Source organism: Budorcas taxicolor, chromosome 23 (assembly GCF_023091745.1).
Source record: "Budorcas taxicolor isolate Tak-1 chromosome 23, Takin1.1, whole genome shotgun sequence".
Taxonomy (NCBI): Eukaryota; Metazoa; Chordata; class Mammalia; order Artiodactyla; family Bovidae; genus Budorcas; species Budorcas taxicolor.
In genome coordinates, this window is record NC_068932.1 from 46,757,354 (window position 1) to 46,785,242 (window position 27,889).

General features: G+C 47.6%; 1 protein-coding gene across 1 annotated transcript; it reads right to left on the minus strand.

The window, feature by feature from the left end:
• Nucleotides 1–27,780, minus strand: MKI67 (marker of proliferation Ki-67). The gene is made up of 14 exons (XM_052661160.1): nt 27,689–27,780; nt 25,237–25,315; nt 25,031–25,146; nt 21,338–21,404; nt 19,194–19,239; nt 17,652–18,752; nt 16,094–16,269; nt 14,582–14,903; nt 14,373–14,491; nt 14,101–14,272; nt 11,401–11,556; nt 2,710–9,488; nt 977–1,417; nt 1–66 (listed from the first exon to the last, which is right to left on the minus strand). Exons 1-14 carry the CDS (start codon nt 27,778–27,780, stop codon nt 1–3), a joined length of 9,732 nt encoding a protein of 3,243 aa, XP_052517120.1.
• Nucleotides 27,781–27,889: the final 109 nt, after the last annotated feature.

The window sequence follows — 27,889 nt, forward strand, 5'->3', positions numbered from 1 at the left end:
CTATATATCTTCAGGGTCTCGACGACTTCTGGTTCTTATTTTCTTGACACACACATTGTCACTTTCCTGTTTGGGAAGAAAAATATCTCTTAAGTCATTTGAAAGAACAGTTTGTGTAACCAACTCTACTCTGCAAAAACCCGAATCCTTACAGGGTGCGACGCAGGCCTTTAGTTCCAGAAAACTAGTCTTGAGGTTGGAAATGAGCTTTAAAATACAGACTGTAAAAGCTGCCTTAAACTCTTTTTACTATGTAAATCTTTAAAGTTAAATATTGTGTCTTGACAGAAAGGTTGGTAAGCTATTTTTAAGTTATAAATACATCATAAAGAAGAAAAAAGAAATTTCCACATAGTTTTTCACTGATTTTTATAAATACCACTCAGAAAAAGTGAATTCAAATGTGTAATCAGGCTGAAGCCTTTTGGACCTTCTAAACAACTGGTGTGTCCAAAGGGGACATCACTCAGTGCTAGCTGAGTGTGAGCAGAGACCACTCTTGGGTTGCTGTCTTTGGGAAGGGGAAGGGACACCCAGGCTGCCTCCAACTGGGAACTGTTCATGGGACTGTTTGCCTACGGACACCCCACCCGCTCTGTGTCCCAGCTTTCTGAGGGGACACCTTTGAAATCAAGTGTTACCTTTTGGGAAGTTTGTTCAATTTCTAAACACACACTGAAGGCAGTGCCTGGACCCTTAGTACAGGGTATGCAGTGAGCACTCAGAAAGTACTAACTGGATAAATCCCCTGAAAGAAGACGTCATTATGTGAATTTACTATTCAAAGTGGAATTCCCAAGCCACATCCACCTGAATACTGAGCCACAGAATATGGTTTAGATGCCTGCTTCTCCTGGTAGTTTAACTGGGAGTTGGCAGCGTATTATCCCATTTGCTGTGTCTGCTCTCGCAATGTGGGGTAAAACCTCTCCTGACATAGTCTCTAGGCTTAAAAAAAGAACAGGAGATTACTAGCCTTTTGAAGACTGTGGGCACATCTCTTGGCACTCCGGGTCACTCTCTGTTCAGATGCACTCTCTGAAGGGTTTCCTCGAGGGCGGACGCTAACCTTTCTGGATCTCGAACCCTTAGGGTCTGAATGTCCTGTCCCTTCTTTCTTTTCCTGCTTCTTCGCCAGGATGGCCACCCTTCCCTCACTCGCTTTCTCCTCTGCAGCCTCAGGCAAAGGCGTCTCGTTCTGCCTCCCAGGTCTCGAGCGCGTCTTCCTCTCTTCAACTTTGCCCCCAGAGGCAGGCTTCTTGGCTCCATCTTCAAGGCTCCGGAGCTTCATCTCCTGGGAGGGCTGCATAGACTTCTTTTCGCTTTTTATTTTCATCTTTTCTGCTGATATAAGAACCTCAGGTCTTTGCTCCTCTACAGAAGTTTTAGCAGGACGCCTGGAACGCAGGGACACTCCCTAAAAAAATTTAAAAGACATCCACAAAATGTCAAGAATGAGGAATACAAATTACAGATCTCAAGGTGGAGAACATCATTTGAAAGTGAACTCAAAGGGGAATCAATTGCAACATTTTCCATTGATTCATATCCTAACATGCAAGTAAGTCTAAGCAAGTCAGGGGTGTACCTGTCAATTTGCTCCTACAGAGAAATCACCATTTCCACCAATAAACCCTAAGTAAGGAATTCAGTATGAACTCCAACCACAACACCTGTCATATGTGTCAGCATGATGTTAACAAGCATTAAAAGGGTATTCCAGGAAAACACCCCACTATTCAGACAGCAAATGAATTCCTAATTCTTCAAGTCATTGCTAGAGCAGAACAGGAAAATTTCAATTTCTGGAATCAATTTACAAACTTCTCTGACAACACTTACAGCTCCCCTACTGGCTTGGATGGTAAAGAATCTGCCTGCCATGCAGGGGACCTGGGTTCAATCCCTGGGTCGGCAAGATCCCCTGGAGAAGGGAATGGCAACCTACTCCAGTATTCTGCCTGGAGAAATCCATGGACAGAGGAGCCTGGTGGGCTACAGTCCATGGGGTCGCAAAAAGTTGGACACAACTAAGCAACAAACACTTTCACTAACAGCCCTGACAGTTATGGGTGTCCCAGGACACACACACCCCCTAGGTAAATTGTTCTAATTGTTTAAGTACTGATGTAGATACTACTTGTACTCAGCACTCCGGGTCTAGAACAAGGCAGGACTGAGTTGCCCACTTTTTCTCGGCACAAAGCTCCATATCTGTGAAAACGAACATAGGAAGATCCCCTGGAGGGTGAAACAGCAACCCAGTCCAGTGGGGTCCATGGGGTTGCAGAGTCGGACACGACTGAGGAACTAAACAGCTCTATAAATTCTAAGGGGATGCTTTCCAATGGTCTGCAGCTACTCACTGTGTTGACTGTGGACCCACACTTACATTGGGGTGACATACAGTTGATAGCAAATTTATGCCAGAATGGAGAGCATCCACCCACGTTGCCATGCTGTGCCAAGTCATTCAATCATGTTCGACTCTTTGTGACCCCATGGACTGCAGCCCACCAGGCTCCTCTGTCTGTGGGATTCTCCAGGCAGGAAGACTAGAGTGGGCTGCCACGCCCTCCTCCAGGGGATCTTCCCGGCCCAGGGATCAAACCTGCATCTCTTACATCTCCTGCATTGGCAGGCGGGGTCTTTACAACTGTCGCCACCTGGGGAGCCCACCGGGCACAATCACATCACACCTCCCATCACCTTATTCGGAGCCTGTGTGACTTCTCCTTGCAGATCCATAGCTTTAGCTTTCAGGCCATCGTCAGGCAGGTTTCCCACAGGTTCAGTCGTTTGTGCCAAAGTCCGCAGGCTTCTCTTCTTCACTCCTGGGGGCTCAGGGGGCTCCCGTGTCTCCCTGGGGGCTGTCCTCTGCTTCTTCTGGAGTGGCCTCTCGTCCTCGGGGTCCTGGGCAGCTGTCACAGGGCGCAGTCTCTTCCTGCCTGTGACTCTGCCATCTTCTCCCTGCTCCCTCTCAGGGGACGGGGGAACGCAACTTTCACCTGGGTGTTCTGCAGGCTCTCTGCTGCCCACAGGGTCTTCTGTGAATCTTACTTTAGGGGCCCTGAGGACTCGCCGGGATGTTTCTACAGGTCTTCTGTCTGCTGCTTGCTTTGGGGCTCTCTTGATGGCAGTAGCATTGCTTTCCACTTCCTCGGCCTGATTGGGCTTTTGAAAGGGCTCCTGGGAACTGGCCGGGTCTTCTATGGTCTTCTCCTGAAATGCTTTTCGCCGACTCCTGACGCCAATGAAGTTTTCTGCTGAGTCCAGGTTCCTCCTTGACATTTCCTTGGCCATCTTGATCTTGTTCTCATCGCCCACAGGTTCTGTGTGCATGGCTTCCCCTGGAGTCTGTGCAGGCCTGCTGAGCGCTGAGGGCTCGTCTACAGCCACTTTTCCAGGTGGTGACCTGAGCTGTCTCTGTCTACCTGTTCTCCTGGTGACTGGTTCTGCTGGTGAAGACTGGCGGGGTGCTGGAGCCGTCGTAACATCACTCACTGGTTCCTTGGCCCCATCTCGCTTTTGGAAGAGCTCTTTGGCACCGGCCGGATCTTCCAGGGGTTGGGTCTTTTCCTTCAGTGTTCTTAGCCGGCTCCTGACCCCATTTTCTGCTGGATTGAGCTTCTGCTTTGAATTTTCTTTCAACACTCTGTTGTGTTTTTCATCACGTACAGGCTCGCTGTGTGTGGTTTCCCCTGGTGTCCCTGTGGGTTCTCTGAGCGCCGAGGGCCTTTCTATGTCCACTTTCTCTGGTGACGCCTTAAGCCGCCTCTTTCTGCTTGTTGGTCTGGTGACGGGTTTTGCTGGTGGAGACTGGCAGGGCATTGGAACGGTTGTAACATCACCCTCTGGTTCTTTGACCAGATCTGGGTCTTGGAAGAGCTCTTTGACACTGGCTGGGTCTTCCAGGGGTTGGGTCTTTTCCCTCCGTGTTCTTAGCCGGCTCCGGCCTCCAGTTACATTTTCTGCAGGATTGAGTTTCTGTCTTGGATTTTCCTTCAGCACTCCGCTGTCTTTTTCATCACATGCAGGCTGGCCCTGCGTGCTTTCCCCTGGTGTCAGTATGGGCTCTTCTTTGTCGACTTTCTCTGGTGATGACTTGGGCTGCCTCTTTCTGCTTGTTGGCCTGGTGACCAGGTCTGCTGGTGGGGATGGGCGGGGCCCTGGAGCTTTTGTAACATCACTGTCTGCTTCTTTGGCCTGATCTGGCTTTTGGAAGAGCTCTTTGACACTGGCTGAGTCTTCCAGGGGTTGGGTATTTTTCTTAAGTGTTCTTAGCCGACTCCTGATGCCTCTTACATTCTCTGCAGGACTCAGTTTCTGCCCTGAAGTTTCCTTCAACACCTTGGTGTCTTTTCCTTTGCCTACAGGCTCTGTGTGTGTATCCCCTAGTGTCTGTGTGGGCCCTGTGGATGCTGCAGGCTCTGCCACAGCCACTTTTCCTGGTGGTGACCTGAGCTGTCTCTGTCTGGTCGTTCTCCTGATGACTGGTTGTGCTGGTGGAGACTGGCAGGACGCTGGAGTGATTTTTACATCACTCGCTGGTTCCTCGGTCTGGTTGGGCTTTTGGAAGGGATCTTTGGCTCTGGCTGGGTCTTCTGTGGGTTGGGCCTTTTCTTTAACGTTTCTTAGCCGACTCTTGACGCCCGTTACATTTTCTGCTGAGGCCAGTTTCTGCCTTGAAGTTTTCTTACACACTTTGATGTCTTTTTCATCCTTTACAGCTTCTTTCTGCATGTGTAAGGCTTCCCCCGGAGTCTGGGAGGGCCTCCTAAGTGCTGAGGGCTCTTCTACACCCACTTTCTCTGGCGATGACCTGAGTTTCTTTCTACCTGTTCTCCTGGTAACTGGTTCTGCTGGTGATTTACAGGGTATGGCGGGGGGCTGGTCATCAATCATTATGGGTTGCTTTGCATGATCTGGGCTTTGGAAGAGCTCTTTGAAGCCACTCAGGTCTTCCAGGGGCTGGGCTTTCTCCTTAGTTATCCTGGGCTGCCCCTTGCGTGCAGTTACATTTTCTGCAGAGTCCAGTTTCTCTTCTGGAGCTTCCTGAGACACTGCAGTGCCTCTGTCACCAGCTTCTGGTTCTCTGGGTGAGTGTGTGGTTTCCCCCGGTGTTTGCTGAGGCTTCCTGAGAGCTGAGCAGTCTTCCTGCCTGTCCACTGTCTTGGAAGGTGTCCTGAGATGCCCCCTTCTACCTGGTGTTATGGTGACTGGTTCTGGTTGTAGAGACTGGCAGAGCATTTTAGGGATACTGTTATCAGTCATAGGTTCCTTGGATTGACATGGGGTTTGGAAGAGCTCTTTAAAGCCAGTCAGGTCTTCCAGGGGCTGGGCCTTTTCCCTAAGTGATGCTCTTGACCACCTCTTGCTTCCAGTTAAACTTTCTGCTGAGTCCAGTTTCTGCCTTGGAGTTTTCTTAAATGGTTTTTCTTCACCAATACCTGCTGGTTCTCCTTCTGAGTGCCTGGGTCCCCCTGGAGTCTGTGCGGACCTCCTGAGTGCTGAGAGCTCCTCCTTTATATCCACTTTCTGGGGAGGTGACTTGAGTTGTCTCTTCTCACTTGTTGGCGTGTTGAATGGTTCTGCTGGTGGAGATTTACAGGGCATTGTGGTGAGTTTGCCATCAGTCATTGCTCCATTTGCACGATCTGGGGTTTGGAAGAGCTCTTTCAAGCCATCCAGGTCTTCCAAGAATTGGGCCTTTTCCTGGGGTGTCCTTGGCCGCCTCTTGCTTGCAGTTAAATTTTCTGCAGGGTCTGGTTTCTCTTCTGGAGTTTCCCAAGATGCTGCCGTGCTTCTGTCACCACCCTCTGGTTCTTTGGGTGAGTGTGTGGTCATCCCTGGTGTATGCGTAGGCTTCCTGAGAGCTAAGCAGTCTTCCTGCATGTCCACTTTTTGGGAAGGTGTCCTGAGACTTCCCCTTCTACCTGGTGTTATGTTGACTGGTTCCAGTGGTGGAGACTGACAGAGCATCTTAGGGGTTTTGAGAACAGCCCTTTGCTCCTTGGTGTGATCTGGGGTCTGGAAGAGCTCTCTGAAGCCAGTCAGGTCTTCTAGAGATTGGACCTTTTCCTTGGGTGTTCTTAGCTGCCTCTTAATTCCAGTCACATTTTCTGCAGGGTCCAGTTTCTGCCTTGGTGTTCCTGTGAATGCTTTGATGTCTTCAAAGTCACCTGCTGCTTCTCCTGAGTGCCTGGTTCCCCCTGGAGTCCGTGCAGACCTCCTGAGCACTGAGAGCTCCTCCTCTATGCCCACTTCCTGGGGAGGTGACTTGAGTCGTCTCTTCTTACTGGTCGGCGTGTTGACTGTTTCTGCTGGTGATTTATAGGGTGTTTTGGTGGTTTTGGCATCTGTCGTTGTTTCCCTGGCTTGATCTGGGGTTTGGAAGAGCTCCTTGAAGCCGGTCAGGTCTTCCAGGGGCTGGGCCTTTCCCTTGGGTGTCCTTGGTTGCCTCTTGGCAGAAGGTACCTTTCCTGCAAGGTCCAGCATCTCTTCTGGAGCTTCCTGAGACACTGCAATGCCTCTGTCACTACCCTCTGCTTCTCTGGGTGACAGTGTGGTTTTTCCTGGTGTTTGTTGAGGTTTCCTGAGAGCTGAGAGGTCCTCCTGCACATTCACTTTCTGGGAAGGTGTCCTGAGATGTCCCCTTCTACTTGGTGTGTTGACTGGCTCTGATTGTGGAGATTTACAGGGCGTTTTGGTGGTTTTGTCATCAGTCATTGGTTCCTTGGCTTGATGTGGGGTTTGGAAGAGTTCTTTGAAGCCAGCCAGGTCTTCCAGAGGTGGGGCCTTTCCCTTGGGTGTCTTTGGCCTCCTCTTACTTCCAGCAGAATTCTCTGCAGGGCCCAGTTTCTGCTTTGGTGTTTCCTTAAACAATTCAGTGATTTTATCATCTCCTGGTTCTCTGCACCATGTATGCATGGTTTGCCCTGACGCTGGTATGGGTCTCCTGAGCACTGACAGTTCTTTCTCTGTATCCACCTTCCCAAGAAGTGTCCTGAGCTGTCTCTGTCTATTGGTTGGTGTGACAATTAACTCGGGTTGGGAAGATGTGCAGAGCATTTGGGGTGTTTTGAGAACAGCCCTTTGCTCCTTGGTGTGATCTGGGGTCTGGAAGAGCTCTCTGAAGCCAGTCAGGTCTTCTAGAGATTGGACCTTTTCCTTGGGTGTTCTTAGCTGCCTCTTAATTCCAGTCACATTTTCTGCAGGGTCCAGTTTCTGCCTTGGCGTTTCCATGAACTCTTTGATGGCTTCACCATCACCTGCTGCTTCTCCTGAGTGCCTGGTTCTCCCTGGAGTCTGTGCAGGCCTCCTGAGCACTGAGAGCTCCTCCTCTATGCCCACTTCCCGGGGAGGTGACTTGAGTCGTCTCTTCTTACTTGTTGGTGTGTTGACTGGTTCTGCTGGTGGAGATTTACAGGGTATTGTGGTGGGTTTTTCATCTGTCATTGTTTCCTTGGCTTGATGTGGAGTTTGGAAGAGCTCCTTAAAGCCAGCCAGGTCTTCCAGTAGTGGGGTCTTTCCCTTGGGTGTCCTTGACCTCCTCTTGGTTGCAGGTACATTTTCTGCAAGGTCTAGCATCTCTTCTGGAGCTTCCTGAGACATTGCAATGCTTCTGTCACCAGCCTCTGGTTCTCTGGGCGATTGTGAGGTTTCCCCTGGTGTTTGCTGAGGTTTCCTCAGAGCTGAGAGGTCTTCTTGCATGTCTATTTTCTGGGAAGGTGTTCTGAGACGTCCCCTTCTAGTTGGTGTTATGTTGACTGGTTTCAGTTGTGGCGACTGGCTGAGCATTCTCGGGGTTTTGACAATAGCCCTTGGCAGCTTGGTGTGGGTTGGGGTTCGGAAGAGCTCTCTGAAGCCAGTCAGGTCTTCTAGAGATTGGACATCTTCTTTAGGTGTCCTTGACTGCCTCTTAATTCCAGTCACATAATCTGCAGGGTCCATTTTCTGCCTTGGCATTTCCTTGGATACTTTGATGTCTTCATCACCATCTGCTGGTTCTCTATCTGAGTGTCCAGTTCCCTTTGGTGTTTGTTGAGGTTTCCTGAGAGATGAGAGCTCCTCCTCTACGTCCACTTTCTGGGAAGGTGTCCTGAGACGTCCCCTTCTACTTGGTGTGTTGACTGGCTCCAGTTGTGGAGATTTACAGGGTGTTTTGGTGGTTTTGGCATCTGTCGTTGTTTCCCTGGCTTGATCTGGGGTTTGGAAGAGCTCCTTGAAGCCGGTCAGGTCTTCCAGGGGCTGGGCCTTTCCCTTGGGTGTCCTTGGTCGCCTCTTGGCAGAAGGTACCTTTCCTGCAAGGTCCAGCATCTCTTCTGGAGCTTCCTGAGACACTGCAATGCCTCTGTCACTACCCTCTGCTTCTCTGGGTGACAGTGTGGTTTTTCCTGGTGTTTGTTGAGGTTTCCTGAGAGCTGAGAGGTCCTCCTGCACATTCACTTTCTGGGAAGGTGTCCTGAGATGTCCCCTTCTACTTGGTGTGTTGACTGGCTCTGATTGTGGAGATTTACAGGGCGTTTTGGTGGTTTTGTCATCAGTCATTGGTTCCTTGGCTTGATGTGGGGTTTGGAAGAGTTCTTTGAAGCCAGCCAGGTCTTCCAGAGGTGGGGCCTTTCCCTTGGGTGTCTTTGGCCTCCTCTTACTTCCAGCAGAATTCTCTGCAGGGCCCAGTTTCTGCTTTGGAGTTTCCTTAAACAATTGGATGCTTTTAGCATCTCTTGGTTCTCTTTGAGTGGGCGTGGCTTTCCCCGGTGTTTCGGAGAGCTTCCTAAGGACTGAGAAACCTCCGACATCCACTTTCTGGGAAGGTGTCTTGAGCTGTGTGCTCATCCTGGTGGGTGTGCTGACTGCTCCTGGCTCGGGAGACTTACAGCTCATCTTTGTGGCTTTGTTCTCTGCGTCCGTCACTTCCTTGGCATGAACTGGGGTCTGTAGGAGACTCAGGATGTCCAGCTGCTTCTCTTCCGGCTCTGTGTCCTGCGATCTCTGGAGGGTGGTCAGGTCTGCCGCTGGTTCACACTTCAGCTCCGAGGCTCTTCTTGATCTCCTCACAGCCATCGTCTTTTCAGAATTTTCTTTCGATTCAGTGTTTTGCTTACATTGTTCGAAAGACTTTTCACTTTCCTCTGTGTCTCTCTCCAGCTTCGGCTCTGGTTGTGGTGTTTTCCTCAGACGTCTTCCCAAGATGTCCTTGACGGTGTTGGGTTTTGCGTCTTGGTTCTCTGGCTCCGTACCTGGCGTGTGCACACTGCTGAGCCCCACAGACCTTCTAGACCTGTTTGCACTTGATGTTGCCTTTGGAGTCGCTGCCGTGGACACTGGAGTTTTCATCTCAGCAGCTGTGGTTTTATTCGTGCTCCTCGGTGTTTTCACAGGATCTTCGCTCATTTTAATACTGGGACGTCTCAAGGCAGGGCTTGCAGAACTTTGATCAGATGGCCCTTTCGCTGTATCCTGAGTCCTAGGAAACACATTCTCGCCTATAAAATATTAAAATACACATGATAAACAGATTCTGTTCACTGTGTTGTGCCAATTTGCTATCTGATTCTCATAAAATATTACTTAAAAGCTAGTTTTGGCTCCCATCTACCCTCCAGGATATGAGGCTGTCTCTGTCAGACAGAAATAAATGATATGAACCACACCCATGTACGAATAATGCTGCTGCTGCTAAGTCACTTCAGTCGTGTCTGACTCTGTGCGACCCCATAAACTGCAGCCCACAAGGCTCCCCCGTCCCTGGGATTCTACAGGCAAGAATACTGGAGTGGGTTGCCATTTCCTTGTCCAACGCACGAAAGTGAAAGTGAAAGTGAAGTCGCTCAGTCGTGTCCGACTCTTAGCGACCCCATGGACTGCAGCCTACCAGGCTTCTCCATCCATGGGATTTTCCAGGCAATAGTACTGGAGTAGGGTGCCATTGCCTTCTCCGATGAATAATGTTATGGGTGCTGTAAAGTGAGGTCATCATAGGTGGTGGTAAGGAGCTACAGGAATTAGGTAAAAGAAAAATAATTCCTTAGCTGGGGTTCCCTGGGACTTCCCTGATGGTCCAGTGGTTAAAACCTTCACCTTCCAATGCAAGAGGTATGGGTTGGATCCCTGGTCGGGGAGCGAAAATCCCACATGCCTCTTGGCTAAAAAAAACGAAAATATAATACAGAAGCAGTATTGTAATGAATTCAATAGACTTGAAAAATAGTCCACATTACAAAAAAAAAATCTTAAAAAAGAAACAAGGGTCTTCTGAAGGCTGCCACCAAGGTCTCAGTGACACAGACATTTTTCATCAAACCAGAGAAACAGCTGTTCAATCTGCTGGACCACCAATGCAATAATGGGGATTATACTTAGCATGCTTAGGGTCTGTGTTCCACAGGAAACATGTATTTTTCAGCAACAGGAAGCACCTCAAGCATAGCATGTTATTCTCGCTACGACAGGCACATGGTGATCAGTGTGAATGGCAGAGAAGATAAGACACTGTGTGCCCATCTCATACTCATCCTGCAGCAGGCGTCCACCCCAGAGAAGCCTCAGTACCTGCATGGTGCACACCTGCTGTCTTTCTCTTTGCTGACAGCACTTTCACATCTGAGTAATTTACATACAAGTATGATGAGAGCTTCCCTTCTAGCTAAGTTGGTAAACAATCTGCCTGCAATGCAGGAAACACAGGTTCAATTCCCCGGGTCAGGAAGATTCTCTGGAGAAGGAAATGGCAACCCACTCCAGTATTCTTGCCTGGAGAATCCCATGGACAGAGGAGCCTGGCAGGCTACAGTCCATGGGTTTGCAAGAGTTGGACACAACTTAGCAACTAAACCACCACCATGATGAGAGAGGGCTTCCCAGGTGGTGCTAGTGGTAAAGAACCCACCTGTCAATGCAAGAGACTTAAAAGACACAGGGTTGATCTCTGGGTAGGGAAGATCCCCTGGAGGAAGGCATAGCAACCCATTCCAGTATTTTTGCCTGGAGAATCCCATGGCCAGAGGAGTCTGGTGGGCTAAATACAGTCCACGGGGTCACAAAGAGTCAGACCCAACAAGCAACCTAGCACACACACACACACACACACGATGAGAGATGATTACACTTGGCTGCTTGTCAACCTCTTCACTTAGGCAAGATGAAGAAGGCCACGTGCACACAGGGAGCTTATGGTTAGTAAAAGGGTTTGCCTGTTTATGCAAGTCTCTGAAAGCCAGTGCTGGTTCCACTGCTGATAGAAACTCCCCCTATAAACAATGGGACAAAGAAGCTGGACAGCATAGTTTGTCAGGAGTGTCTGCCGTGGAGAGATACTACCGTAGCAGTTGTAACGAAAGACTGTCTACAGCTCTGACTGAAAAGGTCAAAGCGCTGGGGTGAAAAAAGGAAACCAACCAAAATTTTCCAAAGTGCACAGCAGAGGTTTCTCTCCTGAATGAGGTCCTGGAAGCTCTTCTCCAAGCAAATCCTCTGAATTCGGAAAAGTCGGGGGACACATGCTCATCCTTTGCGGCTTCTCTTTCCCTGGCGTCTTGAACATTTCAGGCAGCCCTGTTACACAACAGTGGAAAAGCAGTTAGTAGACTGCCCATACCTGCAAACAAGCGTGCCTGTCCCCAAGCACAAAAGAGGGGATGGCAGAAGGTAAATAACAGATCATCCCCTAGAATTCCTGGGATAGAGTCTTAGGAGAGGGTGATGCTGGTTGTGAACCCATTTTTAGAAGCGGGCACTGGGGAGTTAGATCATTTATACGTCTCCTCTGCCCTTCTTCTTGGAAAGAAGATCTAATGAAGGAGGTCGACATCTGCAGTCTTTTAGAGTGTTCTCCAGATGTGAGCACTGTGGAGAGGGCAGAGATTGCCCTGTGGGGTCTCCCTACCATGCCTGCTGAAACTTAGGGCCCTCAAGCTCCTTGAAATGTACAAACAAAATGTCTCTAGATTATAAGTGATATAGGACTGCCCATTTTTAGTACTCTCAAGTAATAATATCACCTTCTTTTCACTTTAACACCAAAAGGCAGTACTAACAAAACCTCAAGCTGGGATAAAAAATACAGTTCTCCAAAGGGAAGATTGAAGTTTCTCAAACATTTATTATCCCCCATTCTCCTTACTGTTCTCATTCTGACAACAATGGATCAAAAAGATGCTCTCAGGTTGGCAGCGTCTGCAAAGTATGTTTGGGAGCCTGTTCTGAAGGTGCCCAAGCCAGCAAAGCCCCTTAAAGCCTCATCCATCCACTACTGCTCAGGCGTCACTGAAAATATCCAGGATATTTACGCTTCATCATGTGTTAATGTTTTGTCATAAAGTACTAATGCTGAGGGCGACCATTGTTGCACGTCTACAGAATGTTTTGAAGGAAGGCTGAGAACATCCACACCCCACGTGCTAAGTATTTAAACTTCTCTTCATCTTCGTCTTCATTGTTTCACAACATATACCTTAATACACTCTCAGTGCGCGCAGTTTACAGGGATACACAGATACACATGGAGCTCCATGTTGGGTGGTATAAGCTCCATTGTTTTTTTAATTTTTATTTATTTATGTTTGGCTGTGCTGAGGGGTCTTCACTGCTGAGTGGGCTTTTCTCTGGTTGTGGCAACTGGGGGCTGCTCTTGAGTTACGGTCCAGGCTTCTCAGGGCGGTGGCTTCTCCTGCTGCAGAACACGGGCTCTGGAGCGCAGGCTCAGGATTTGAGGCGCATGAGCTTAGTTACTCTGCAGCACGTGGGATCTTCCCAGACCAGGGCTCGAACCAGTCTCCTGCACTGGCAGGCGGATGCTTATCCACTGAGCCACCAGGGAAACCCGAGCTCCAAGTTTTTTTCCCCTCAGGGAGCATCCTGTCAGAATGCTGGTTACCACTGTTCTACATTTTTGTAGTTTGCTTTTAAAAAGCTAAGCGTGTTGCTCCAGATGTGACTTTAATTAGAGGGCATCTTGCATTGTTATGTAAGTGGTACAGTAATTTTCCCATCTGAAAATCTGCCAGGAGACAAAAACGGGATGCCACCTAATGGATGCAAGTGTCACCTCCCACCAGAAGTGGGAGCTCAGAATGGAAGCCACTGGGCAAGCCATGCACCAATAGCATCAAATCTCAAAGCCAGGGCCCTGCCGTGGCCCTAACCTGGTCCAAGCATAAGCAGGTCACATCACACTTTAAAAACAGCAACACTGGCTCAACTACAAAAGGTTTAAAGAAGCCCTTCCACAGGCCTTTGTTCCATAAAACAAGCGGAGGAAGTCTTCAAGAAGCAAAATATCACTTAAATCAAATACCCCAACTCCGGGGTAACCTATTGGTAGAGATGCAAAGAAAGGGCAATTACACGAGCAAGCCTGCTTTCCTCACCAACCACACAGCAGCTGCCAGTTTTCCTGTACCTGTGATGCTCTCCCAGTCAACGATGTGCATTCACTTAGGTAACCACCAAGGATCTACCTAAGGGCACACAGAGCTGTATTCCATATCCTGTAGTAACTCATAATGGAAGAGAATTTTAAAAAGAATATAGCCATCACCTGGTGGTCCAGTGGCTAAGGATTCGCCTTCCAACGTAGCGGACATGGGTTTGATCCCTGGTCAAGGAACTAAGATCCCAATGTCAGAGGGGCAACTAAGCCTGCGTGTCTCAACTACTGAGCCTGCGTCACCACGACTAGAGAGAAGCCTGCGTGCCACAAAGAACTGACACAGCCAAATGAGTAAAACAGCTAAAGAAATATTTTTTTAAAAATAATTATATACCTATATATTTGAACCTCTGTGCTATACACTTAAAACCATCACAACACTGTAAACCAACTACTCTTCAATCCAAAGGGAAGACAAGCGTGCATTTCCCGTCTGCTTCCTGCAGGACGTGTGACCCCAAATCATAGAGGACCGGTCCTTGCACTCCAATCCACCTCCCTCTTCCTTGAACACTATGTCGCACCCCGTCCTCACCCCCGAGTTGTCTGGATTATTTATCCTCCTGTCCCAGGCACAGCAGATAAACAAACGAGACGCCCACCCAGGTGGGACCCCCACAGGAGGAGGACAGGGCTCTGGTTTATAAGAGCCAGGGCTATGCTTTTACCTGAAAGATCTTCACTGAAGTCCCTTGGTTTGCTGACCACGAAGTTGTTTATCACCCTGTAGGGCCGAGCCGGCGCGGTCACTTTCTCGAGCTGAGCTTTCCCTATGACGATGGTGCAGGGAGAGTTCGCGTGGCCGGTGCTGAACTGACTGTGAACGGGGTCAGGCGGCTTCTGGAAAATGATCGGGAGATCAACAACACGTCAAAGCCTGAAAGCCACCCTTTGCGTCCCCCCGACACGTCAAGAGCACACGCCACGTTGGAACACGCACCTTCGGAGTGTTGGCTCTTCTCTGCCGTCTGCCCGGCTGCTTGGGAAGGCCACGTTTCACAGCTTTATTCTGGGCCTGCTTGGCACCGAGTTTCACTACATCTGCCCATGATCTTGCCACTGTCACAGGAAAGAGATGCGGAGACGTTCCCAAACCGGCACCCACGGAAAAGTCCACCTTGAACCCATCTGCAGACACCACGCACTCACCGATCAAATTGGCCTCCGAGGCACCGCTCCTTCTCCTGGAGAAAATCGTCTGGAGGATCCCGTGCTGGCTCCGCTCCAGGGACGCTCTCTGGGGAGGGAGGCTGCCGCTCCGTCTCCCTCCTTTCCTGGGGACATCTGTCTGATGCGGGGACCTGCCAACCCCCGACACGCAAGACGCCTTGGACAGCCTGCGGCATTGGTCAGGAGCGGCCGCAGAAGCGTGGATGGCATTAGCAGCCGGAGAGCTCATGAAGGCATCCGGTGAGGTCACTTCCAGACGGACTTCTGAAGAATCTTCTTTCCCTGATGGCTGGGGCTGCTCCTGGCAATTGGAATGTGTGTAGGAAACCTTACCCCAAATATAACATCTGTGTAATGAATGCGAAAACCCTACCCACTCAACAATTTTAGTTGTGTAAATCTCAAAGCACTGACTGCTCCGACTAGTGTCTGTCAAGAGTACAGTGGAGATAGGAGTCTGTGTCTCTCACTTAAAAAGAAGGGGGAAAAGAAAGCACTGAATAAGTCTTGACTGAGGCATTTCCAGTGGAAAGGTGGAAGGAACTTCCTGATGAGTGGGGCTCTGATCTATATCCAAGGAAACACCCTCTGTGGGAGTCTAACCACCTCGGGTCAGCATGGGTTCCAAACCCACGGGAAGGGTGGGTTCAGCCCATTTCCAGGGCTCATACAAAAGAGGTGGGAAGGAGACATACATCATGCTCCTATAGCAACAGGAAAAGAAAATTAACTGAAATGAAAAGAAATTAAAGACTACCCAGGCCCTCTGGAGAAGGGGAGCTGGGGGGTGGGGGGCACACCTCTCTAGAGATATAAGATCACACCCCTAAAGGGTCAGTGATGAAAAATTCCAAAGAGCTGATGGTCAAAACCATGGTGTGCATGTCATCCAAGCTCTGTCTTTCACCTTGTCATTCTAAAAGGGAAAGAACACAATCTTACAGCTCTGTCTTTCCAAATGGTATTTAACTATAACCTGAGCGTGACCACTTGGCCCAGAAGTGTGGTCAGCAGGCTGCCTCTGCAGAGAAGGGAGGTCCTGAGGACCCACCTGTGCTCAGCCACCCTTGGGTTGTGGTTCGGAACTCAGGGGTCCATTTGCCAACACCTCTGGGAATGCGTTCTCACAGAGACATTGATGCTTTTTACTTTATTAGAAAGAAGGTCTTCACTGTTATTCTACTAGTGTGAGAGTTTTGGAAAGAGTGAAAAAAAAAGTGTACGTCACTTCAGTTGTGTCCAACTCTTTGCAACATCATGGACTGTAACCCACCAGGCTCCTCTGTCCGTGGGATTTCCCAGGCAAGAATGGTGGAGTGGGTTACCAGTCCCTTCTCTAGGGGATCTTCCTGACCCAGGGATCAAATCCGGGTCTCCTGCACTGCAGGCGGATCCTTTACACTGAGCCACCAGGGAAGCCCCTGGAAACAGTGTGGACCCAGGATGTGCGCCATCATCAGACCCCAGGGGGAGGCCCGCGGGGAACCTCACCTTGATGATTTTCTTCAGGACGGTGGGCGTGTGGGCGGCCAGTGACCGTCTTTGCTTTGGCGTCTCTCCTCTTTTGAGAGGTGTGTTGGGAGGTAAGTTTTCGTCAAATAATTCGGGTCTCAGGCAACCCCCAAAGGAGACCCGCCTCCTCTTCGCAGCCACGCCCTCCATCTTATCTAGAGGAATGGGCACAGATGTCAGAGTGCAAAGGAAACCGCGCCCCAAGTGCGACCTGCTTCCACTAACCATTAAAGACAAACCTACTGCAAGTTCACTGAGGCCTGGCACCTCACCACCTTCATACTCTCCTGATGCTGATGAAGCTAATGAAAGATCCAGGACAAACCACAAAATGCCAAGGCCCAACGTGACAATGCAAGGATTCTGTTTACACGGTGACAAGTCCTGTGCGGACGGAGCCTAAGAAGGGCATGGCTGATCAATGGTTCCCACTGTGGACCAGAGGGATGCCAGCGGTGAGCTCCCTGATCAGTGGTCCCCACTGTGGACCAGGGGGATGCCAGCGATGAGCTCCAGCAGTGGACTGAGTAGGCTTTCCCAAGGGACTCACACTCAGGCCTCACCCAGACCTGCATGTGAGTGGAACCAGGGGCTGGAAGCTTTTCCCAGAGATCTGGACAGGCAGGCCCAACTACACACCTTTGTGAACTGCTCATCAACACAAACCCTTGTCTAAGCGACACGCCCCATTTGTGACACTCATGGGGAACACCATGAAGTCATGCACGTGAGTCTGATTTCAGAACCACACACCCCACCCCATGGGCTCTCTGCAGATGCAGAGCCGACAGCCAGGCACAGCCTGAGCACCCAGGGGATCCCCGTGAGGACTGTGAGCCGGGCACAGCCGCTGAGCACCCGGGGGTCCCTGTGAGGACTGTGAGCTGGGCACAGCCTCTGAGCACCTGGGGTCTCCTCGGGAGTGCGGGAGGCTCCTGAGCTGCATCGCCTGCCCCACGGGTCCCATCTCTGCTGCCCGCAGCATGCCATCAGGTGGCTTCCCCACTTGCAGTAGGAAGAGAATACGACACCTATCCCACTGGCCCACCTATGCCAACACGGAGGCTGGGGAGCCGCTGTCTGAAGGGCACCCACAGCAGCGCCTGGCATGTAAACCCACGGAGGCGGTCCAAGGGTGTTCTAGGAACCACCCCCCATGGAAAGATTTCCAAGATTTCCACTGCTTATTCTAAAGGCTCAACCTATAGGATATAAGAGCTTGTAGTTCAGAACTGAACTCCTATGAAAAGCAATTATGCTCAAGCTTATTCTCCCAAGAATCAAATATATTTTGGGGCCACCCTATCTCCTTAGACCCCTGCTAATTCTTCCCTAGTAGCCAGCACCTCCTCTGGTTGGTGGGTTACCAGGGCTTTCACATAAATCTATGATGACGAATATGGCTCTTATGATAGTCCCTTATTGTCTCACAGAGCGAATCATTAGCAAATGAAGGAAGGGACCGCTAATTCACATCTAGACACAAGGCAGGCATAAACTTTGGGGGGGAAATAAATGGACAGTTAAATAGACTTACTTGTGGAATCACCGAAGCTGCTGATTTCAGCTGCATCAAGGCCGGATAACCCAGGGCCCACTTGTCCAGTTGCTGGGCCCAGCTTCTCAGGCTTGTTGAGAAGATCGCTCTGAATCTTCCTTTCAACTTGCAGGGCCAGTGAAGCTGAGATCATCGGAGGTGGAATCTCAGTTTCTGCAGTCAGACGGTCGACATTTGCAGGCACACTCTTTCTCTTTCTAGAGAAAAGCTTTTCTGGTGTATTTCCAAAACTCCCAACTTTAACAGGTGTTTGATTTTCAGGCAAGGACTTCTGGGGAGTGAACATCTGGTCATCTGCCCTGGAGCCTTCACTTTGGTCTAGACTCTGGGATACACGGCCACCGCCAGCACCCGGGTCTGCACTCCGCCGCCTCCTGGAGGGGCTGTGTGGTGAACACCGCAGGGGCATCGTGGTTTGCTGTGAACACCGCACGGGGGTCCTGGTTTTCCTTGTCTCCGTCTCCATGCAGGCGATGCCAGGACTCTTGGGCTCCTTGGGCATCTGAACCGGCTCCCCGCTCCCCTCTCCCTCAGTCTGGCTACTTCCTTGCTCCCCCAAACTGGGGTCTGCCTTTATGTGGGGGCTTCGGCCCGACTTCCATCTGGATTTGGGGGAGACCAGAGTCTCGTCCTGTAACCCATCAGTGCTTTCTCTGCCTGTTGTGCAGTGACGCTGCGGTCCTGATTTTCTGCGATTCTGCAGAACGCTGACTTTTCCTGGGTTCACATCTAACTCCACTTTCATTGACTCGTAAAGCTTCCTAAAGGGAGACTCACTCTGGTCACTCCTTTTAAGATACTGTATGGAAGAAAGAGCCTTCGGTTCTTCACAACAGGCCCCTGATGCTACACTGGGATCTTCTTTTGAGTCCCCAGTGGTGGGATCCGTCACACCTCTGTGGGTATCTCCAGGAAGTTCTGAGGAACGAACATGACTGGGTGTTTTCCTGGCCACATCGTCTTCCCAGCGCCCCCAGATGGCATGTGCGGCCGTGACGTCTTCCCCATGGGCCACAGGCCTTCCTGAAACAGCTTCTTCCGTGACTTCTGAACAGGCACTGGAATCTTGAGCTTTCCCTTCTTGACAATGAATTATGAAATAATAAGAAGTTTGAGATTTTCTCAATGATTTTAACATGCGCAATATGCACATTTTGGAAACTATTTCAAATTGTCTTAAAAACCTAGCTTTTCACTTGGCCTAAAACTTTCTTAATGTCCAAAATGCATGGTGACAGTATTCTGACACTAGTGTTACAAGCCAAATAGATAAAGCACCTCAGTGCATGACGCCAGGATCAGGCATCCAGCGCTGCCCATCCGCCCAGGATCAAGGGGACAACTGAACCAGCCAACGTGTCCCGACATGCACCCTCCAACCAGCACGGCGCCCGGACATCACCTGGGGGAAAGGTTAACTGGGGTGCCCGCCTATGTCTGTCCCTTCCGCACCACAAGCCTACATGAAGAACTGATCTTACAGGATCTCAGGAAAACAAACGAAAACAGAAGACTACTGACCTGGATTGGAAGATAAGCTGGATCTTGAGACCCGACGCGAAGCTTCCTGTAAATGGGCAAAATATGAAGATCGATTTAGAAGCCTTTTCAGATACTGGCAGTAAATCCTATTTACTAAGATACTCTTCTGGTGGGTGGCCTCCTCTACCCTACTGCTCTTTAGGATGTGAAGAGACTTTGGGAAATGAGCCCAGACCTTCGGGTGCTGGGGCTCACAGCACAGGCATTTCTCAGATGAGTTTTTAATCCACTGAACTTCTGTAAAAGAGGAGTCAAAGCTGAAAGTCAACATCACCTACCCTCAGGGTCTGGGAACCTACCAAAGACACAGGGTCATTGACTTCACACTCCGTTTTAGCAGAAATTGGCTATAGGATCCTTGGGGGAGGTGGGATTAATTTAGCATGTGGGCCTTTGCTGGCAGACACTGGAGGTGTATCTGAAAGCTCAGGAGTTAAGGTAGAGGTTAGGGTTAGGGTTAGCAGCGCGCCCAGAGACTCTGCACCCCCGGAGCACTGATATCAGACCTAGCTTTCCTGCTTGGCCGCCTTCATGATCTTTCCCAGGCAGCTTTTTATCAGGAGAAGACCGACTACAGAATAACAAGAATACAAGATACAGAAGTCCAATACTGTTCCAAAGTTAGAAAAATAATGTCCTCTGAATCACTGGGGGAAATCACAAAATATACCCAAAGGCAAATACTTTAACTTCTGTCTTTAATCAATTTCCGATTTCTTGGTATTGAATGCACTGCTTCTCAAACTTCCTGTGTGAGGGCTCAGTTTCTGAACAATAAAAATGAATTAAAATTTTAAAATCTATACAAAATATAAGCCCATATTTTTTTTTGCACGCTAATATCCAACAGTCATAAAGATCACAGTCAGATGACATGTTCTAAGTATTCAATTTCGATATTTCCGTTATCACAACCCAGATAACACTCTGGTCACAGACCCTTGGGACCTCCTATTTAACCCTTAGTTCAGCTTTTCGATTGCTTTCTTTATACCTACTCACAAGTTAGAGTAACAAGTTCACAAACTCCAGGAGATAGTGAAGGACAGGGAAGCCTGGCATGCTGAAGTCCATGGAGTCACAAAGAGCTGGACACGACTGAGTGGCTGAATAAAAAAAGCAAGCTGGAGGGGGCGGTGGCAGGCGGGACACCTCAGAAGCTGTGTGTATTTAGTTGCTCGGTCGCATCTGACTCTTTTTGACCCCATGGACTGTAGGCCACCAGGCTCCTCTGTCCATGGATATTTCTAGGAAAGAATACTGGCACGGGTTGCCATTACCTCTTCGAGGGTATCTTTCCGACCCAGGGACCGAACCCACATCTCCTGCACTGGCAGGCAGATTCTTTACCACCTGGGAAGCCCTCAGAAGCTAGCCGTCCCCCAAAGCTGATGAACAGGTGGACGTTAGTTACTTCTCTCGGGAAGGAGGAGCACCTTCAAATGCAGAGCCTCTGGCTGATCTCAGGAGTCCCTGTGATAAGACTCTCAAGCCAGGGCGTTCCAACCTGGTCAGACAAGGCTAGCTTGAGTAGCTTCGTAAAAAGGAGGACGGACAGAAGTCTCAGGATTTACCTGGAACATTCTAAGTCCTACTAAATCTCCCAGAACTGCATTTTAGGAAGACGGACCATTTGGAATGTGTTCTCTTCACTGAAAAACAAAAGGCAGTGCCTCTCCTTCAGTGTTATGGGTCATCTGTCCATTAAACCTGGAAAGCATCTCTGGCACCCACAACTCTGATGTGATTATCTCAGAAAAATAAAAATGGATGAATGGGGCACAAAATGAACCACCAGATCCCATGGTTCTGGAATCGGAGTTCTATGTCAGGGCTGTCTTAACCAAAGGTTTGCAAAATCAGATTGTGAGACACTTGAGGAGACTTTGGGGCCCAAAGTGTGATACTCAGTACTCCCCATGTTGAATAAAAGAGGAATGATAGCTTAAATTATCTTAATATATCTAAGCTCAGCTTGTTTAAATACCTTAGTGACACTTTCCTACTATAACTGATAAACTGTTCTCCTGTGTAATGAAACACAGTGTCAGTGCAGACAAAAGCTTTCATATCATCATGCAAAAAAGACTCAGAGCCCAAAGCTGGATGACATCCCCCATCACCTGGTCCCGTCTTTGTCCTGGAAATCCAGGTGACTTGCTTCCATCCTGATGACTTTCATTTTCATACCTGAAGTGCACAGAATCACAGACACATACTCAGGTTAAAGGTTTGTGACCAAAAATAAAACTACTATATCTGACTTATGTCCAAGGAATAAACTTCAGGTTTTGTTTAAGATATTACCTTATTCAAGCAAAGATATTTAGAGTTAGAGAAGTGTTTTTACACGAAAAACTTAGGTAAATTGCTTTGTTTCGTTCAGAACACCATCATCAGAGACTGGGACCAGATTAATTTCTGAACCCTAACTAGCCTTTACAATATCGCTGAGCACCTACTCTGTTGGAACCAACTGTGTAATAGAACAAAACCAGGTGTCTCCTAGTTTTTTCCCACGGAAATCATGTGATGATCTGGAAGGTTAACCAAGAAGCTGGTGGCATCTACCACCTTTCATCACTTTGTGATGTCACTCACTGCAGAGTAATTACAGAGCTATACTTTAACTTTGGATCACTATGAGCTCTTCAAGCTTCCCACTTACTCCATCTGTTTCTGAACAAAGGCCCATTTTAGGAAGATGTAAAGATGTTTAGGAAGAGACACAGTTGTTCTAACAGACTTCGGGTATCAACTCACAGAACATTTTACAACACATACTGAACTTAGGTATCCAGGTAAGAGAGGATGAAAAGAATTTAGATGCCACCTAAGTAAGATCTAAAGGCTGGGCACTGAAGAATTGATGCTTTTGAACTGTGGTGTTGGAGAAGACTCTGGAGAGTCCCTTGGACTGCAAGGAGAGCCAACCAGTCCATCTTAAAGAAGATCAGTCCTGGGTGTTCATTGGAAGGACTGATGCTGAGGCTGAAACTCCAATACTTAGGCCACCTGATGCTAAGAGCTGACTCATTTGAAAAGACCCTGATGCTGGGAAAGATTGAGGGCAGGAGCAGAAGGGGACGACAGAGGATGAGATGGCTGGATGGTGCCACAGACTCAGTGGATGTGAGTTTGAGCAGATTTAAGGAGATGGTGAAGGACAGGGAAGCCTGGTGTGCTGCAGTCCACGGGATTGCAGAGTCGGATGCGACTAAGCGACTGAAGAGCGGTACCAAACAAGACTGGAGCCGCCAGGCGTCTGGGATTGTTCCTCATGGCGCCAGAGTTCTGAACCAAGCCCTTCTTCCTCAAACCCATTTTCTATTTGTTGCTAGAGGTATTTGATCATCTCAATCTTAATCTGAGCAGCATTTCATTGGGGGAAATAGTTCTGGTTCTCCATTCCATATCAGATATTTCCTATCCAGAAGTCTCTATCCAATAAAAACACCCTTTAAAAATGAAGGCAAATTCACAAAAAGCACAGAAAAAGAAAAGATCAGGATATTCAAATCAGAAAATATCTATTGAATACAAATGAAGGCAGTCATGAAAACGGAGTTCCATTTAGCAGAATGGATGACAAAAAGGATCCAAACTATTAATATATTGCTTCCTACAACAGATACAGTTGAGAATCAAAGACACAAATAGTACTGCAAAAATATATATATATATATTTCATTTATCTTAAATTCAAGCTTAACTGAACAACCTGGGCTTTTTTGCTTTGTTTTGTTTTACTAAGTCTGGCAACCTTAGTGATTTGGTCACAGAAAATCACTAACAGCATGTAAATTCTTCTAGACTTCACTCTCTTTCATATGGGATGAAAGACCTTTTTTCTTTCACCCTCTACTTTCCAAAAGAGGGCATCAAAGAACTCAATTTGCCTGCATGATGAGTTTCTATTTAAGACATCTTTATGACTGTGTTTAACCTGTAAGTAAGTGTGCTTTGGCTAAATGTCTAACTTACAGTACTGATAATCATTGAATATTCAGTAGAAACATTTTTAAAGGATACATGTTCTTAAAAAGACATACATAGGATGTAAGTATAATGATGGAGAAAGATACACCAGGCAAACAGCAACCAGAAGACAGGTACAGAGGTTGTACCAACACCAGACAAAATTAACTTTAAGATAAAAATTATTTAGAGACATTGCACATTTTACAATGATGAAAGGGTCAATCTGTCAAGATCAACCAGTTATAGACAAAAGTCCATCTAGCAGCCAGTTCCTAGAGACCATCTAAACCTTAAGGATTATGAAAGTTGAAAACAATGTGATTTAAAAAAAAAAAGAGGCAGAAAGAACTATAGTATGAAATCTCTCATCAAAAGCATTTACTAAAGGTGCAGGATATTTCAGAATGATACATGATGGAGCTTCATCCTCCCACAGGAGATAATTCTTAATTTAAACCCACAGTATGGCCTCAAAAGAGAGGAAGCAAAAACTTACAGAGCTAAAAACAAAAAAGAAAAAAATCCTAAATGCATGATTACAACTTACCTGTCCAAGTAACTAAGAATCAGCAGAAAATGTTACCAGGATTCTAGTTGGGAATTTGAATCTTATGGACCTATACAGATAGAACACTCTGCCCACAGCTGTGGAACACACATTCTTTTCAAACACACAGGACAGGTTAGTACAGAGTTAACCACATCTGATCATAAAAAGCAAGCTCTGACTCATTTCAAAAACAAAATTGATCAAATGTCCACCCAGAATGAATAGTGTATATCTGTGTGTAAAACTGTGGTTAATTCAAAGAAATCCTTAAGCAGTGAGAAGGAATCAACTGGGATGGGTCCACCCATCCTGTCCATGCTGTGAATCTCACAACCGTAAGAGCAGAACTCAGTCACAAGTGTAGGCAGTTTAATAAAGGCAGACAAAACCATAGTGGTGAGAGATGCAAGCTTAGGCAGGAGAACTCCGAAGCCTCTTAGGCAATCAGAAAAGCCACGCTCTCGTGGTTTACGTGGTGAGTGGAGATAGTGATGAGAAGATGCATGAGGAAAAGCTTCCGGAAATGTTGCTGATGGCTTGGGTGGTATATTAGTTCTCTAACCAAATGTCACACCCTTAAACAAGAGAAATGTCTTTCCTTACAGTTCCAAAGGCCGGGAGTCGGAAATCAAGGTGTGGGCAGCATGCCCTCCTGGGACGTCTCTCCTAGGCTCCGGCTGCTTCCTCGGGATTGTCCCGAGTACCTGCTCCCCCGGCTTCTCTGAGTCCTAGTCTCTTCTTATAAGGACACGGGTGGGAGTGGATTAGGACTCACTCTAACAGCCTCAATTTAACTTAATCCTCTTTTTCAAGGCCTGTCTGAAAATGGTCCCATGCCCGGGGAGCTGGGGGTTAGGATTTGAACTTGTGAATTTAGGAGAGCACATTTCAGTCCCTGACAGGTGAAATCACAAGGCTGGCCCGTCCCAATAAGTTGAGTCATGCGTCTCGTTTCGTCTCTTTCTCTATGACTGTACTTGATCTTAACAGAGAGAAGTAAAATGAATGCAGTTTCACAACGTTTGCAGCAACACGATTCTCCTTTAGGACCTGGTTGCTGTCCTTGGCACAGATATCTGCTCTCAAATCCTTTAGCTGGGCACAATAAACTCCATTTGTCATTCCTTCTAGATGCTCATGAATTTATTTAGATGAAGACTTAGTGATGGGAATGACAGCCTCAAACATGTTGACGTTTACCCGCATTAAAGAAGGATCCCTGGTGAACTGTGAGGCTGGTTTTTGGTGACTCAGAAAGTCTTTAGCCCAGTTAGATCTTACCTACCTGAAAGACCGATCAACAATAGTTATCACATCGCCATGTTCTAGCTGTACAGGTTTATCAAAAGTTGATCCATTTATTTGTGTTGGATTTGTGGAACTCAAATTAAACAATACTGCCTATAAATAGAAAACACAGGAGAACATGTCACTAGTAAATGGATACAAAGTGAAAAGTTTTTAAAAATAGACTTCCCAAAACCCACTCACCTCTTGCTCACTGATTTCAATTTTGCAGTGCTGTTTGGACACTACAGGAAGCTGAATACGAATGTCACACTCGATACCCCTTAATTTGAAAGAATAAAGATTTTTTAGGTTGTTGTGATTAAAAAAAATTTACTGACTCAAAATAAAACAGCATTTGATCTGTTAATGCAATGACATAAAGGAAAAACAAACTGGGCAATGTAAATGATCTTTGCATTTTGCTGGCAATTTTTACAAGTATTGTAGAAGCAGCTACTTTAAATCATTAAAACTTAGAGTACTTAAAAAAATTATAATGGAAAATATTAGAATACAAAACTGAATTTCCTTTTGCTAAACTATTTATGCTTATAATTATGAGACCCAGATAAAGGAGTACTTCACATCAGTTTGGAGAATAATTATTTTTTGGACTCTGCTTTTTTTTTTTTAATAAAAAGATTTACACATGTTTGTTGGTAATGCTATGTATGTTTAAAGGTTTAATCAGCACCAAAAGTGCTGTATTTCATGTTAGGACCTCTCTGTGCCTCAGTTTCTTCATAGACCAAGAGGACTCCATTGGCACCAACATCATGGTGCTCTGCACACAATTAAATGAGTTACCCAGGTCTGTCACTTCCCTGGCACGCAGTAAATGCTCACAACTTGTGAGCTTTTGATTGTTTTAAAACTGCACTATTAACTGACAAAGTCACAAGTCTCCTCTCATTCCAGACACTAAACACAAGCAACAACCAGTTATCTAGATGCAACCTGTCTTTTCACAGGAAGCTGACATCAGCAGCAAGCACCGCAAGAGAGAAATCCCCAGACCACCAAGAAGCTGGTCGAAGATGCCTGAGCAAGGCTCCCTGGGCCTCTGGTGCCCCTGGTACCATCCTAAGTTTAACATGTTTGAACAGACCGTGACGCCTCTGTTCTCAACAGGAACCTCTGGAGCCTTAGAGTAGCCCTTCCTCCCCGTGTCACACGATCAAACACTACAAATGGGTTTCTAGATTAAACAATCTTGCATAAAAAGACACTTAATCACTACAGTAATGAAAGAATGCCTGCCATTTGATACCGAAATTTTTTTTTTTTGGTCTTTTCCTTTTGAAGAGAGTAGAAGTTATGGAAAGTGAACAGCTACTCTAAGTCAATGAAAAGATTTTGATTTTGAGGCATGAGAGAAAGATTATCTCGTTAGAAATGAGAATGTTTGGCAGGAGACTGCCAGCGAGAATCGCTACAGAGCAGTGGTTCTCCACCTCGGCCCCTGACATCCCAGCCAGACAGCTCTTTGTAGGGGCAGCCGTCCTGTACATGGTAGGACTGGCAGCAAAGCTGACCTCTGCTCCCTGACGTCGGTGACGTGGAGCTCCCACATCGTGACATGAAAAAATGTCTCCAGACTTTGCCAGGTATCTCGGGGGGTCATATGGCTCTCAGCTGACAACCACTGCTACACACTGACTCCAAACCCAATTCTCCAGCTGATGTTTCAACAGGACAATTGTTGGCGTGCCAGACAGTAACCACCTCTGATACACCAGACCCCATACCAGACACCAGCTACATAATTATTAACAAGACAGTTTCTGTTCTCAGGACCTTAGGAGTGAACCGGACAAACTGCAGTCTCATTACCACGTGTAAGTTAGGAAAAAAAAGAGCAGTGCTCAGTGAAGTCTTCTTCTCAGGGTACATGAATCGCTCATGTAGGAGGGTAGAGAGCAAACTTCAGAGACAGAAGCGCCAACTGGCCAACAGCACCAAGGTGAGCCAGAGTTTGCCCTGTGGTGGAACGTGGGTGCAGGATGACTGGTAGGAGGATGGAGTGTGGGTGGGAGGGGGTCAGGGTTCCACCAAACAGGGTTCTACAGGGAGGGTAACTTACCCATCACTTTTAGAAAACGAGAGCCGGGCATGATTAACAGTTCCTGTTTATACACGGACCACAGTTACTGCCACCAACAACACAGGAAGGCACCCAAAGAAATGTTCTCAAAACACAATCGGAAGGACTCTTCTTCCCATTCCCACTTTTTTCCCAAAAAGACCAACAAGCCAACACAGATCCCTTCCTTATTTGTTCAATAGTAACCCCCAGCAGCCAAGGAATGCTCAGTTCAGAGTTTTCAGATGAGCACAGCGGCCTTCGAAAGCCTGCCTGAAGTCAAGCAGGATTTGAGAATCCTTTACATTTTTCTCTAATTATAGATTTTTATCAAACCAATTTTTAAATCTTTGATTAAACACACACACACAATTATATAAACATCATCCTCAAAATTCTATTTCACATGAGTCAGCCAGTCACATTGACAGTACATAGGCAATCCTGAGCAAACCCAAGGGCTCCTCTGCTCCTGGAGCTGTGCGTCCCATCTGTCAACCTGTGGTTAGTAACACTGAGGGGGTTTTAAAGCCAAATTATGTCAATTGTCCACGCAAGGGCAGGGCTCACCTTCCAAACATGCAGGTGCGGAGGCTCAGCGGAAAGTGAGGGCCATCCACCCCGCTCCTTTTGATGGTAACCAGGCGTCTTGTAGGACCCATTTTCTAAACAAGAATTTGAGTATAATCCCCGACGGGAAGGTCAGACATCAAAAGGTTTGCTGAAGCGGACTTACAGGTCACTGAAGGAAATAACAAAAATAAAACACGT